Source organism: Cercospora beticola, chromosome 2 (genome assembly GCF_033473495.1).
Source record: "Cercospora beticola chromosome 2, complete sequence".
Taxonomy (NCBI): Eukaryota; Fungi; Ascomycota; class Dothideomycetes; order Mycosphaerellales; family Mycosphaerellaceae; genus Cercospora; species Cercospora beticola.
The window spans coordinates 104389-117522 of NC_088936.1; the positions used below are offsets into that span (position 1 = coordinate 104389).

Genomic DNA, 13134 nt, shown 5'->3' on the forward strand with positions numbered 1-13134 from the left:
GACACCTGCAGCCATACTGTTTATTCACCTCCTAATTGCGACCCCACAACCTTCAAGGCTATCGATGACATCGGGGAACGATTGTTTCCGTGTGATAGGAAATGTGCCGCCATGGTCTTGCACATGTGGAAACTCCGACGCAAGTGTCGTCCTGGTCACCGCCAGTGTGTATTGTGTCGCGGCATGCTCGCTGTTGGACGGTGGCCGTGCCTTCTCATTGACCAGACCGACCACGACTGGGCTCCCATCTACTCATTCAACGCACTAGTATGCGTTGCGAGGAAATTGAGAGCTCTACTGGATCTCACAATAGGTCGATCGCCGCTTGGCAGCTGTACACTCTACGATGCGTGGGAGTGCATGGCGCAGCACGTTCACAAATGCAGACATATACAGCATCACCGTGAAAACTAACCAGCTCGGACGCATCATAAGACTGCATCGTGTTGCTTTCGCCATTCATGGACATGTCGACTACTTGCGGACAGCTCTCGCCTGGTCTGTGGCAGCACCATTCGGGTGAGGGCTGTCCACATCATAACATGGCAAATTTGTTAACAATCCTCTACAATATTGTTGACAGCAAACGTCGCAGTCATATATCACGGCGATGCTGCTACTTGACCAACTTTCGTTCGATGTTTCTTACAACAGATCGAAATGACTTCTCAAGAGAGAGACCAGACGGATTTCGCAAGCCCAGTGCTTGCAGAGACGCCAAAAGCCAGGAAAGTCAGACCAGCTCGCAGAGAGACCATGAACGAGAACGTTGCGGTTCATGACCACACAGAATACTTGTCAGCAGGCTTCCGGCGGGGCAGTACGGCCCCGAAGCACATCCTAATCACATGAGAAGTCTCGCCGCGTCTTCCAAGCAGGTTCTTTCACGTTGTCGATGACCCTACAGACGAAGATCATACGCCATCTTCGAAGAAGCTGCCACCCTCGCGACGTACCCTTGCCACAAGCAGATCAGACAATGCTACTCTGACCCCCGATGAAGATTCGCCAGCTCCAGCACTAGTGCGAGAGAACAGCAGCAGATCCATTGGCCCAGGAGTACCAGCTTTGCGCAGCCGGCACCCTCTCCACCCAAAGCCACGCTGGCTCAGTCGTCGGGACAATGACTACGATCTGGATTGCAGCGTCTACGATACTGGTCTGTGCAAAGACAATTGCGCAGACCCAGCGACCGAAGAGATGATTCACTGCGATGGTGAGGTATGCTATCAAGGGGGTGGATGGTTTCATTTGCACTGTGTCTAGTAGGTGAACGAGTGCCAACTCGTAGCCCGAAACCGATTGCTCACACTTTTATCGCAGCTTTGAAACTGCTCCTCCAATGCGTGATGGCAGAAAGTGGTTCTGCTTCATTTGCCGTGGCGCGCTCAATGCTGGGACGAGCAGTTACGGGCTTGTTCCAAGTAATGAAGAGTTGGTCCAGAAGAAAGAGGATGGCAAAGGCAAAGGGAGAAGACTTGGCGATGATTTGGCATGGGAAATGAAGAATTGATCGATCGAATGTGGTCGGCAGCGACATTGCCTCCTGTTCAACATGTGTGTTGCGCTCACGCTTTGGTCACCGCCTGAAGCGTTCCGGTCCCACAGGCAAAAAGTTGGATCGGGCAGCAGTAGCTCACGTACTTTGACTCCGCTGTGATGTGTTACCCTTTATGTTGTAGAAGGAGGTAGATCACGAGACTATGCTGACATGTCCAATAGACCATTATCGCTACCAGCAGTGAGAACATGGTCCAACCAGCGCCTAGGCAACAGCATTCTGGGGTAAGCTTCACGATCACGCTTCCCCTGCAGCTTTGTAAAACCAGCTCCAAATTCTACCACCTGAGGAACTTACCAACCAGATCGCAACCTGCATATCTCCGCAACAGACTGTCTCAGTCAAACGAGCCCACGAACGGCTTCAGCTCCGCCATGCCGACTCGCTCAGTCTACCTCGCCAAATATCGAACCAGCAGTCGAGAACGCGTACACTTTGCCATCTTCATCCCCAATGCACAACATGACAGAAAAGATCTCAGTGAAACTTTCAAGTCTCAACAAACGAAAGGAAAGATAATTCAAGTCATCGGCGAGCCATTGATGAGCGGCTACATTTTGGAGTTCAAACGCAACTACGACTGCAGCACCGGCCCCGCCTTGAAGATTCTCAAGTATCTGGGCAGTGTGGATGATACGCACCTGTTCGAACCCGAGTCGGACGAACTTGTTCAAGAAAGCACGCCTCGGTCACAGCTGGAGCGTGAAGCGCAGAAGATCCCGCCGCCCCGGAAAGGACAGGATATTCGGGCGCCGATTGATGGGGTGAGTAGTAGCCCCTTGGTATATCGTACGCGGACTAATTGCGCGATGCCTGTAGGTCAATACCAGGAGATGTCAAGAATGGACGACTGAATTCATCACGCAGCTTGCGGACTTGGGGATGATCGAGAGAGAGGCGGTTGATCGTGTTCAGAGCGAGCGGGATACGCCAACGCATGGGATTTTTGGGTACTGATTCAGAGACATCAGCTTGTCTCTTCTCGACAAGGGCGTCTTTGAGCCCGACTGCACTGTTCGGTCCCTCACTTCATGGCTGGCAGTGCGATTTGGGCCCCAGATGGACTGCCACAGCAAAGCCCTGTGAGGAGCACAGCGCCAGGACATAAGTTTGCGGGTGTTGTTGCAGTGCATCGAATGTAATGTAGATGTGGTTCCGCAGCTCCTTTGTCGGAAATGAGTCGCGCGGGGCTTGCGGTGTTACGAGTGTCAGAAGACGCGACTGCCCTTGCTCGGAGATTCGGAGGTGCGGAGAAACCAAGTCCGAGCAGCGGTTTCATTCCGAACTCCAATCACATCCCGTCCGAGCTTGCCGTTGGAAAGCATTCTGCCAGAGTTCTTAGAAATGTTCAACACGTACCACTTTCATCCCAGGCTTTCAACTGCGCAGTCCAGGCATCAGCCGGTGGACAAGGCAATTGTTGCGGACTAAGTGGGCATCCGTAATCGGTCTACATGGGCAGGCATGTCGGAGATAGTAGGTACAAGAGTAGGCGAGCCGTCGACTCTTATCAGATCTATCTTTCTCACCTCCATCTGATTATTCCTCTATCAAAATGACTGCTGCACTTAGGAACGTCATTGTCGTTGGTGGCTCATATGTCGGCCTTGTATGTGTCGACAGCCTGGACATGACATGGTCCCAATGCTGATGCAAGCGAACAGAACACCGCCCGAGAGCTTATGAGCATCTTGCCACAGACGCATCGTGTTCTCCTGATCGAGCCTCATACCCATTTCAATCACATATTCACATTCGTGAGTTTGTTCGTCTACCTCGATCATTGCTCTAGACTGACTTGGAAATCCAGCCTCGCTTTGCCATTCTCTCAGGGCATGAACACAAAGCATTTGTTCCGTACACTGGCATTTTCCCATCCTCTTCTCGTCACAGGCATGTCGCTGCTCGTGCAACAGAGGTCCACCCCAACCATGTCCAGATCGACAGCAGATGGGAAGGCTCACAGAATATTCCGTTCGACCACCTCGTCCTCGCCACTGGCACACACTTATCTGCGCCGTCGATGATGCCGCACAACGACTCCACATCTTCAATTGACTATCTCCAGTCTTACCAGACGCAGCTTCGAAATTCTCGTGCGGTCACCATTATCGGAGGCGGGGCGGTAGGAGTGCAAATGGCTCTCGATCTCAAGGAGCTGTATCCCGAGAAAGAAGTCACGGTCGTCCATTCACGAGATCGTCTCATGCAGAATTTCCACCCTAAGCTCCATGAAATCATCAGCGACGCATTTCAGGAGAAGGGGATAAATCTCAGCACAAGTACGCGCGCGAAAATTCCTGCGAACGGAGCATTCCCCAATAACGGACAACTGTTCGAGGTCGAATTCACGAATGGCCAGCAGCCCATCTCGGCAGACTTCGTCATTCCGGCGACAGGGCAGAAACCAAACAACCACCTTGTATCAAGTCTCCCGTCATCAACAACGGACAGCCTTGTGAACCCGGCGAATGGTTTCTTGCGAATCCGGAAGACTCTTCAGCTCCAAGATCCCGCGTACGATCATATCTTCGCCGTTGGCGACATCGCAGATACTGGTCTTCATAAGGCCGCGAGACCTGGTGGCGCACAAGCAAAGGCCGTGGCCAAGAATGTGCTGAGCATGATCGAAGGACAACAGCCAGAAGCGCAATTCGAGCACAGCGTGCGAGCAATACATTTGAGTTTGGGCTTGGTGAGTACAAATGATCACTCACTATTGCGCGTTGAATGCTTCGCTAATTTAGCGTGCGGTCTTACAGAAACGCAACATCATATTCCGCAATCCGAATGAGGCGGAAGGGCAAACAGAGCCGGTGGTCATGGAGAAATATGAGTAAGTCTGCAGCAGGACCTTGTCATTACAGGGTCTCAAAGAAGTCATGGCTAACTCCATCGTCGCAGTGGTCGAGAAGATATGGGAGTCGAAGGAATGTGGGATAGGTTGAATGTTTCTCTTGCTCAATTACAAACACCGAAGACGAGATGGGAGGGTACAGAGATCCGGGCTGAATTGTGAGAGAACGAACCTGTGTTTTAGACAGCTGATACCAATAGATGCACTTTGCGGTGCAGCAATCTAATGAGGCCACATCTTTGATCAAAATCCACGCAATTCGATGACACCAAGCTTTGCAGTGTAGTAGAATGTTGCGGGTGTCGGAGCAATGCCCCATCTCGTTCCGCGACACTTGGAGGATTCAGCTGCATGAGCCGTTTGTGCACTTGCTGCCGAAATACGAAGCACCAATCAGAGACAGCGCTGCTGTTACGCAGGATTCCAGGACCGATCAACGACTCCACAAACTACAATCTAGAGACGCGATAGTTGTATGCCAGTGCGAAGCAGACGGAACTGTGTCAGAGTCTGGACGTCCCAATATGTTGTTGCCTATATCGCCGCAGCCATGTTGCCAGCTACAAATACAGCGCCAGGCCCAATGCTGGAAATCACAGACGCATACCGCGGGTCGCATTCGTCTCTGGACGACTTGTCAATGTTTGGCCACATCTGCTGAAGCTCGCGATACTACACAACAGTGTATGGAGTGAGCCTTTCTATTCTACGAACGCACCATGGCCATCAGATCGTCTGCCAAAAACATGCCAAGCTTCGATGAGAACGCAAGCCTAAGATCAATCCCAGTGTCCACAAAGTCAGACCTACAAGACGATGACCTGCGACCTCCGGCATACGGCGACTCATACGGCGAACTCCGCGGCGAGAAAGATGGCCTCGGAACTACAGCCTATACTACCGAGGACGGTCGTGTCAATATCCGCATCAATCAACTGAACAGACGTCTATCGCAAGTCTTCATTCCTGCTCTACGTCAAGAGGAACAGAACACGCAAGATACCACCCCACCTTCTCCACCCTACATACCCGAGTCTTTGGGAGGCCATGATGGAGTACCTCCTCCACCATTGAATATCGTCATTCATATTGTCGGCTCGCGTGGAGACGTACAGCCCTTCGTTGCACTTGGGAAAGTGTTGAAGAACACATACGGTCACCGCGTTCGCCTGGCGACTCACCCTGTTTTCAAAGAATTCGTGCTGGAACACGGGCTTGAGTTCTTCAGCATTGGAGGTGATCCATCACGGCTTATGGCATTCATGGTCAAGAACCCCAGCCTTATGCCGAGCTTTCGCAGTGTCGTGGATGGAGACATCAAGCAGCAGAGGAAGATTGTCAGCCAATATACCCAAGGATGCTGGCGATCATGTTACGAGGCAGGTGACGGGATGGCAGATACCCTCGCGGGTGGCGACAATTCCACTGGCTCCCAACACGGCCGTCACGAGACTTCAGCCAGACCATTCGTTGCAGACTGCATCATTGCCAACCCTCCGAGCTTTGCTCATGTTCATTGCGCCGAAAAACTGGGTTGCCCTTTCCACATAATGTTCACCATGCCATATTCCGCTACTCAAGGCTTTCCCCATCCTTTGGCCAACATTCAATCCAACGCCGATCCTCACTTGACCAACTACATGAGCTATGCGATGATGGAACTTCTGTCATGGCAGGGCCTGGGCGACATTATTAATCGGTTTCGAGCAAAGTGCCTAGGACTGGACCCAATAAGTCGCATGTGGGCTCCTGGAATGCTGCAGCGGCTGAAAGTCCCACACACATACTGCTGGTCGCCAGCACTTATTAACAAGCCAAAAGATTGGGGTCCACACATCAATATTGCTGGCTTCTATTTGCTGGAATCGGGCAGCTACGATCCACCTTCCGATCTCACGGAATTCCTCGCAGCTGGACCTACTCCAATATACATAGGCTTCGGAAGCATTGTGTTGGAGGATCCCGCTGCCATGACCAAGCTGGTACTAGAGGCTGCAGAATTAACAGGTCAACGTGTTCTACTCTCCCGAGGATGGGGCGATTTAGGAGGGAACGACATTCCGGATAACATCTTTTTACTTGGCAACGTACCGCATGACTGGCTGTTCAAACATGTATCGTGTGTCGTCCACCACGGCGGCGCAGGGACTACGGCCGCGGGCATTAGTGCGGGTTGTCCGACTGTTGTCGTGCCATTCTTCGGCGATCAACCATTTTGGGGTTCAATGATTGCGCGCGCAGGCGCTGGTCCTGATCCAATTCCATTCAAGCTACTCACAGTAGCCAAGCTTGCCCATGCTATCGAAACATGTTTGAGGCCGGAAAGCCTGAATCGTGCCAAAGAGCTTGCACAGAAAATCGCTTCAGAGAACGGAGTTCATACTGGAGCACAATATTTTCATCAGTTCCTTGAAGTTGACCGTCTTCGATGCACTCTAATCCCATCTCGGGTAGCCGCGTGGCGCATAAGGCGTACCAAAGTCAGGCTTAGTACTTTGGCAGCCTGCACTCTGGTGAACGCAAATCTTCTGGAACCCAAGGACTTGAAGCTGTTGAGAGCACAAGAGTATGAGACTGACAGAGGTGCCACGGATCCAATCTCTGGTTCATTTTTTGCAGCTTGTGGGGCATTCAGCAGTATGGCGATGGGTCTCGCGGATGTTCCATCCGAGACAGCAAAAGCACTAAAAATGCCTTTCAGGGCCACTCGGCAGACTCCTGATCTTGAGACTGATACAACTGACCGAGCCACAACAACGCAAACCTCAAATAATAGGTCAGATTCTGCGTCCCTCAAATCGCGTAACCATGAGTTTAGCTCCCAGTCCGAGTGTTCTAGACGCCATGCCAGCAACATTCAAGTAGTAGAACCGTCGAACGACCGAGACATGTTGCGTCAAAGCTTTCCGCATTCCAGTAAAGGTGCTGGGCGTTTTGCTAAAGCCCTTGTGCAATCGCCCATGGATCTCTCAATGACCATCACAAGAGGTTTCCATAACATGCCAAAGCTCTGGAATGATGATACCGTGCGCCCCTCCACAAAAGTCGCGGACTTTTCGTCCGGTGCTCGAGCAGCAGGGAAGAACTTCGGGCTCGGTTGGTACGATGGAGTCACAGGCTTGGTTACCCACCCGTGGAGAGGCGCACAGACGAATGGAGCTGTTGGCTTTGTCAAAGGAATTGGCAAAGGCATAGGAGGATTCGTTGCCAAGTCGGGCGCGGGCAGCGTGGGAATACTGGGTTATACGATGAAAGGTCTGCACAGAGAAGTGCAACTTCTGTTCGCGAGCAATGTCGACAGTCATATTGCTGCTTCGAGAACAGCTCAGGGCTACGAGGAGTGGCTGCAGTGCTCTGAGGCTGAGAAACGGGATGTCATCGACAAATGGAAGTTGATGCAGAAGTATCTGAAGCGTAAAGGCCATCACGAAGAGATGATTCGAGACCTCTTAGCTGGTCGTGCAAAGAATGACAACCAGGATGGGGTAAGTGAACCAACTGTGACTTTTGCAAGGGCGGAGAGCAACGAGACCACGAGCCAAATTTCCGAGACGTCGTCGCTCACAGCAAGCACTCCGAGGACTTCTGAAAATTCGCTTCGAGAAAATGGCTCACCTGAAGACGGGCACCGGTGCAACAGTCACATGTCGTTTACTGATGCACCGGGCGATGCGTACCTGCAACAAGCATTTCATCGGCCCGCAGCCCAGTCCCTTGCTCAAGACCAAGCAGCCTCCAACCAGAAGTACATTCGCCAGGAGCGGGACTCGGACGATGAAGCTGCAGCGATAGACCGCTACATCGAGGATTTGGTAGAAAGATCGGAAGGCCCAAGCAGGGCAAGACAGGCCGCAGATTCGTACTCGTCACAACATTCAGGTCGTAGTGCAGTGTCCAGTCGTCGTGGTTGCAGGGAATAACAGACAACGTACCAGCCGGATATGAAGACAGCAGAAGAGAAGACAGAAGAAGAAATCGTGCTGAAATATGTCAAGAAGCAAAGCCTTCTGGAAACTCTACATCACGAACGAAATCCAAATCGTGCTGGCCAGTCAATGGTCGAGGCTGAGGATGAAGCACTGCGAAGAGCGTTGGAGTTGAGCTTGCAAGAATACAAACTGGGTCCGATGGCATCTGCAAAGGGTTGATGCCACGATCTGGAACAGCGTCACAAATCCATAGACGCATCTCGAGGAGGGGATCAATGTAGTTGCTTTGGAAGGCAGACTGCCCTTTCCGTTCTCATCTATGTTAGGCGATCCTGCAGGATTGAGACCCGCCAAACGGAAAGGGGGAACAATTGGCCGACAGGCAACAACAGCTTCAACTTCAGTCCTCACATCGGAAGGACATGTGCAAAACCTTCGACTATACCGAGCTCCTCGTCCTCCATGTTCAACAGCTGCATAACTGACCAGCATCGAAGGAAATGCGCATGATGGGAATATCGGAACTGCCCAGGCTCCGACACACTCGATGGGTACAAGATACGAGGCCAAGGTACCAATCTTGCCTCTCCGACCACTCAGCTCGTCGAAAGCGGTCCTGTCTGCATCGTGCATACGAAGCGATCCCCAATTGATCGCCAAGGCGAAGACAAGAGAAAGCAAGCCCAAATCTAGGGCAGGATGTATCACGTGCAAACAACGAAGGGTAAAGCTCGCTGATTCGCACAGAGTAAGTCCTGAACATTAAGCTCACAGTTTGCTTCAGATCAAATGTGATGAAGGCCAACCAGCCTGTGCCAAATGTCTCAGCTCTGGACGGCAGTGCGAAGGATATACAGCGCCACCTCCCAGGAAAGCGAATAATCATGCCACGAAAAGACTTCCAAGTCCAGTTAAAGGACTCGCTTCGTCATCATTGAAAGTCTCAGAGCACGAGCTCAGAGCTCTGGAGTTCTTCTGCGCCAAGACGGCTCCTGATCTTGGAATGTATTTCGACAATCATTTCTGGAGATCATTGCTTGTGCAAGCCAGCCTGGTTGAGCTCGCACTCGCTCATGCTGTCGTGACTGTGGGCGTATTTGCTGAACAGCGCTCGGGACTATGTGGCAACGAGCAGCGCAATCTGGAGACCTCGCATGAACATATGGCTCGCGCCACTTACAACAAATCAATCACACAACTTGCAAAACTTTCTGTATCTGCGAACGACAACACAGAAGTAATACTGTTGGCGTGCATCTTGTACATCTGCGTCGAGTTCCTGCGCGGCAACGAAGAAGAGGCAGTTCGACACTTCAATGGAGGCATGGCCATCATCGCGAACCTCATAGCTGGAAAGGACGGCTCATCTGCTGCAGACAGGACAATTGATGGGATCCGAAGCACAGGCATCCTGACGTTCTTCAACCGTTTGGAAATGCTGGCTGCACTGTTCGATAACGACTCTTCTTGGCCATATGCAGTCACGCTGCAGGAAAGTATTCCAAGCGAATTCCACTCCATTAGCACGGCTCGTGATAGCCTCGTTCACCTCATGAATCTTTCTCTCCGATTCATCCGCAGTGTCGGTCTCGCCAAATACGACCTATCATTCGCCAATACTTACCACGCTGCTTTTGACGAACAGCGAATTCTACTCCGCCATCTTCAGCTCTGGCGCTCTCGATTCTCCGCTTACCAAGCTCGACACGCATCTGGTCTAAGCTCCACAGACTTCTACGCTTGCAACGTTCTCGAGATACAAAGACTTGTCGCAGACATTTGGGTAAAAACGACGATGACACCGCTCGAATGCGCACATGATGAGCATATGCCAGCATTAGAAGCGATCATCACGCTCGCAGAGCAACTTTCGACCATGGTAGATGGCACCAAAAGCCAGCGGGAACGTGCACGATACAACAATACCTTCCTTCTCGACACGGAGATCGTGGGACCTCTGCATTGGGTCAGTATTAAGTGTCGAGACCCTACTCTGCGTCGACGAGCAATTAATGTACTGCGCGGGACAGATCGTCGAGAAGGAAAGTGGGATTCTAGAATGTCGGTCGCAGTCGCGGAACGCGTGATGGCTATTGAAGAGGAGGAACTCCTCCACGGAGATCTGCCGAGCGAGGAGGCGAGGGTGCATATTGTGAGCATCAAGAGTGATGCAGGCTTGGGGCCGTCGAAACATGCACTCACGTTCTTCACTAAGCCCGATGGTGTGTATGGGGACTGGAAAGTGTGGCAGGAAGTTGTGCAATCGACCAGGTGAAAGGCCCATCTCTAGCCGCAGTCCCATCTTCAATGTCCGTGGCTGCCACTTGAAATTTTTGTATCGTTCGATGGTTTTTCAAAGGAAGAGACATGGTTGTCGGGCTTTCTAGGACTGCTGTCGGAGCATATCGTGAGAAGCGGATGTGGGCTGAGCAAGAGTCGCGGCACTCAAGGTCCTGGGTACTTCGGAAATAGAGATGATGACAGGAGCCCAACTGCGGCAGCGATTATTGCAGATGAATGGACGTCTGTGAAGTGAATGGTCGCGGCGAATCTCGGTGAGCTGAAGGTGAAGGTGCGGTCTGGACCGGTGGGCATGCCAATGTCAAATGATGCCTCAAATATTGATGGAGCTTTGATGACTGCGGTCCGATAGCGGGGTTCAAGATGCGTCACAAACAGGCATTCTCCATCTTTTCCGACAATTTCCCTTGCTCGCTTGCCATTGAGTCAAGGGCTATAATTGCACCTCTTCGACTTCTTTCTTTCGATGGAAACAGCCAAACACGTTATTCACTCCCAAGGCTACGCTCTCGAAGTCAGAATGGCCACCGACGGATCCAAATTCCCAGCCAAACGGTGTGGTCAGTGAGTCCCCCTTCCGTCATGCTTGATCTCCTGTATCGATACTGATGGGAGTTGTGTTTTGCAGGTGTCTTGGGCGCAACGGGTAGTGTAGGACAGCGATTCATCCTTCTACTCGCCCTCCATCCTCACTTCAAGCTCACCGCCGTTGGAGCCTCTCCGCGATCGGCGGGCAAGCAGTACAAAGATGCTGTCAAGTGGAAGCAGGCCACACCAATGTCTAAGCAGTTGGGCGAGCTGGTGGTGAAGAATTGCACGCCAGAGGAGTTCAAGGATGAGGTCGATATCGTCTTCTCCGGTCTGGACAGCGATGTCGCAGAAGATACAGGTACAAGAGCCACACCATATCTTGAACTTACCCTATATTGACACATCGTGCAGAAATGGCCTTCCTCAAGGCCAACATTCCCACATTCTCCAACGCCAAAAACTACCGCCGCAACCCAATCGTGCCTCTCGTCGTCCCTACGGTTAATCTCCCACATCTCAACCTCATTCCCCACCAACGACAACATTTCTCCCTCGAGAAGGGCTTCTTGGTCTGCAACTCCAACTGCGCCGTGATCGGCATCGTGATTCCTTTCGCAGCCCTCCAAGCCTGCTTTGGTGAGATCAACACTGTCTCCGTCGTCACAATGCAAGCAGTTTCTGGAGCAGGATACCCAGGTGTCAGCAGCATGGACATCATTGACAACGTGGTCCCCTTCATCAGCGGCGAAGAAGACAAGTTGGAAACAGAAGCGAGAAAGATTCTGGGAGGCATAAACGAGGGGAACACCGAATTTGTGGAACAAAGCGAGCTTCGCATATCCGCAGCATGCAACCGTGTCCCTGTGCTGGATGGACACATGGCTTGTGTTTCGCTCAAGTTCGCGAAGCAACCTCCTCCGAGCGTGCAGGAGGTCAAGGCTGCTCTGAGAGAGTACGTCTCCGACGCACAGAAATTGGGCTGCCCTTCTGCACCAACGAATGCCATTGCTCTATTTGACGATGATCAGCCGGATCGTCCTCAGCCACGATTGGATCGTGAGTTGGACCGCGGATATGCTGTTTCAGTAGGCAGAGTGCGCGAGGATGAGAGCGGGATATTCGATATCAAGTTTGTGGCTCTGTCGCACAACACGGTCATTGGTGCGGCGGGAAGCTCTATTCTGAACGCTGAGGCGGCGGTTCTGAAGGGGTATGTATAGATGGACATTGGGCAAAACGGGATGTGCGATGGGCAAATTTGGATGATGAGATGACTGTGAATAGAATGAATCAAGACTTTGACACCAAGCCTCTGTTCAAGAGTGCTCAGTAAAACTGCTTCAGGTGGTACAGGAGACTTCACGTTATTGATCAACAGAGCAGCCTATCAGCGCCCCCTGGATGACATTGATATCATGCAAGGAAGCCCGGGTCGCATTCTCTCGATCCACTGTCAAGCCACCATTACGAACGTCAACTGCTCAAGAAAGATTCGGTGCGGACGTCAAAACAAACCACTTCAGGAAACAATTGCGGGTGGAAGGCCGCGCCGGTGTATAACTTGCTCAGACACTCCTATCGAGTAGCGAACACCTCACAAGCATCGAGCCCCAGTCATGCTGACGCTATGCCCACTTTACGACTAGACCATGGAGAAGCTTCTACGCCGTAAGGCTCGTACCGGAGCCCCTGCGGTCTGCCAGCGGACTATCATCGGTAAGGTCGCGGACTCACAACTCTTAATCCCAAGGACGAGGTCTAGTTCTCCTGGCGACATCCAGGTTTTCGGGTTCTCGCACCCAGCCCCCTAGGCCCGATCGATAGTGTGCACAAGTCCAAATTATGCGAGGGCACTGTTTAATCGTCAAGCCCAGCTTTTAAAAAGCGCTTCAGCACATAGTAATTGGATTCCGAGGTGAAAATGGGCTAACAGGACTGTCGATCGCCATGTTCCT

At 51.9% G+C, this 13134-nt stretch overlaps 6 protein-coding genes across 6 annotated transcripts; all 6 read left to right on the forward strand.

Moving 5' to 3' along the window:
- Positions 1-660: 660 nt before the first annotated feature.
- Positions 661-2518, forward strand: RHO25_002192 (uncharacterized protein; the record flags this gene model as incomplete). The annotated part of the gene is made up of 4 exons (XM_023594926.1): positions 661-820; positions 908-1221; positions 1723-2325; positions 2381-2518. The coding sequence occupies 4 exons, from the start codon at positions 661-663 to the stop codon at positions 2516-2518; spliced, it is 1215 nt and encodes a 404-aa protein (XP_023459269.1).
- Positions 2519-3116: 598 nt separating this feature from the next.
- On the forward strand, positions 3117-4580 carry RHO25_002193 (uncharacterized protein; the record flags this gene model as incomplete). Its single annotated transcript, XM_023594925.2, has 5 exons — positions 3117-3170; positions 3226-3318; positions 3372-4256; positions 4324-4397; positions 4466-4580. The coding sequence occupies 5 exons, from the start codon at positions 3117-3119 to the stop codon at positions 4578-4580; spliced, it is 1221 nt and encodes a 406-aa protein (XP_023459268.2).
- Positions 4581-5137: 557 nt separating this feature from the next.
- RHO25_002194 (uncharacterized protein) lies at positions 5138-8338 on the forward strand (the record flags this gene model as incomplete). The annotated part of the gene is made up of 1 exon (XM_065602193.1): positions 5138-8338. The coding sequence occupies one exon, from the start codon at positions 5138-5140 to the stop codon at positions 8336-8338; it is 3201 nt and encodes a 1066-aa protein (XP_065458265.1).
- A 21-nt stretch (positions 8339-8359) lies between these two features.
- Positions 8360-8566, forward strand: RHO25_002195 (uncharacterized protein; the record flags this gene model as incomplete). The annotated part of the gene is made up of 1 exon (XM_065602194.1): positions 8360-8566. The coding sequence occupies one exon, from the start codon at positions 8360-8362 to the stop codon at positions 8564-8566; it is 207 nt and encodes a 68-aa protein (XP_065458266.1).
- A 784-nt stretch (positions 8567-9350) lies between these two features.
- RHO25_002196 (uncharacterized protein) lies at positions 9351-10622 on the forward strand (the record flags this gene model as incomplete). Its single annotated transcript, XM_023594924.2, has 1 exon — positions 9351-10622. The coding sequence occupies one exon, from the start codon at positions 9351-9353 to the stop codon at positions 10620-10622; it is 1272 nt and encodes a 423-aa protein (XP_023459271.1).
- Positions 10623-11168: 546 nt separating this feature from the next.
- Positions 11169-12399, forward strand: RHO25_002197 (uncharacterized protein; the record flags this gene model as incomplete). The annotated part of the gene is made up of 3 exons (XM_023594923.2): positions 11169-11208; positions 11277-11537; positions 11591-12399. The coding sequence occupies 3 exons, from the start codon at positions 11169-11171 to the stop codon at positions 12397-12399; spliced, it is 1110 nt and encodes a 369-aa protein (XP_023459270.2).
- Between the last annotated feature and the right edge of the window lie 735 nt (positions 12400-13134).